Below are 1,477 nucleotides of genomic sequence, written 5' to 3'. Positions count from 1 at the left end.
GAAATTGTTTGACTGGGCTGTATGTGTAAAACGGCCTGTATTGATATTTCACACACTAAGCCCAAATCCCAACAGCCCATATTCCCAGGCTCTTCAACCAACAAATAATAATTAAATTAATAAAACGAGAACCACCCCTCCCATTGGTTGAATCGTATAGCCACGGATCGAGAACTCACAACCGTCGATTCGTATATAAATCAACGGCACATGCTCTCCCGCCGCGTCCTCTCCCCAAAACTATCACACGAAAACACAAAATTTCAAATTCCCGCTTTTTCTCTCCACTCCAAATCGTAAATAAACACCTCCAAAGCTTCCGCCACTTTCCATCCAATCGAAATCGAAATCTCTCAAATTTTCTCGAGAAACAAACACATCTTAAACCCTTCAAACCTCCACTTTCATTTTTCCAGATGGCTCGTACCAAGCAGACTGCTCGCAAGTCCACCGGAGGAAAGGCACCAAGGAAGCAGCTGGCAACTAAGGCTGCTAGGAAGTCTGCTCCGGCGACCGGTGGAGTGAAGAAGCCCCACCGCTTCAGGCCGGGAACTGTGGCTCTGAGGGAAATCAGGAAGTACCAGAAGAGCACTGAGCTCCTGATCCGCAAGCTTCCGTTCCAGAGGCTTGTGAGGGAGATTGCACAGGACTTCAAGACCGATCTGAGGTTCCAGAGCAGCGCGGTGTCGGCGCTCCAGGAGGCGGCGGAGGCGTACTTGGTGGGTCTGTTTGAGGACACCAACCTCTGCGCCATTCATGCCAAGAGGGTCACCATAATGCCCAAGGACATCCAGCTTGCTCGCAGGATTAGGGGCGAGAGGGCTTAAGAATCCCTAAATCTTAGGGTTTTGAATTTTCAGCAGAACGTAGTGGGATTTTTATGCTTTGTAATGGGTTTTGAAAATTGTTATGTAAAGTTCAAACCTTGGAAGATTTATGGTCAATCGAAGTTTGGTTTGATTTATGCACTCCATGTGTTTGTTAAAGTTTGCTTTGTAAGAGTCATCTAGAAGTATATTCCGAGGCTTAATGTCGCAATGTATGATTTGGGTGCTGCACTCCTCATGTAAATACAAGAGCCCTCTCGCGATTTCCTTTCTTCGATTCCAGTTTGGCCTTGACTTTTCAAAGAGACAGCTTGCTAGTTGCTAGTGAGTCGTTGCTCATAAACTCATACACAAGAATTCGGTGCTCTCTCGTTGCAGAATCCCAGCAGCTCGACTAAATTCCTGTGATTTGTCCTACTGATTGTGCTCAATTCATAGGTTCAATTTTATCAAAATTTCTAATATGTTAGACTATGTGTTAGTGCATTTATAATATATAATAGATGTTAGGGTTTTTATAATATATAATATGTGTTGGAATGATAATTTTGATAGAAAATTTTTGTTATATCGTAGGTAATTTTTGCAAACAAATTTTCGAAGCCATGTCTTATAGGAAACAACTATTCGGTAATATGAAAAGTAAAAAA

General features: G+C 43.0%; 1 protein-coding gene across 1 annotated transcript; it reads left to right on the top strand.

Annotated features, from left to right (window-relative positions):
• The first annotated feature begins 230 nt into the window (after window positions 1-230).
• Window positions 231-968, top strand: LOC103447127 (histone H3.2). The gene has a single exon (XM_008386302.4). The coding sequence runs from the start codon at window positions 417-419 to the stop codon at window positions 825-827; it is 411 nt and encodes a 136-aa protein (XP_008384524.1). The 5' UTR covers window positions 231-416; the 3' UTR covers window positions 828-968.
• The last annotated feature ends 509 nt before the right edge of the window (window positions 969-1,477 follow it).

This window comes from Malus domestica, chromosome 11, assembly GCF_042453785.1.
Source record: "Malus domestica chromosome 11, GDT2T_hap1".
NCBI classification, from domain to species: Eukaryota; Viridiplantae; Streptophyta; class Magnoliopsida; order Rosales; family Rosaceae; genus Malus; species Malus domestica.
Note: the sequence above shows the minus strand (reverse complement) of the source record. Positions and strands in the feature narration are given on the sequence as shown.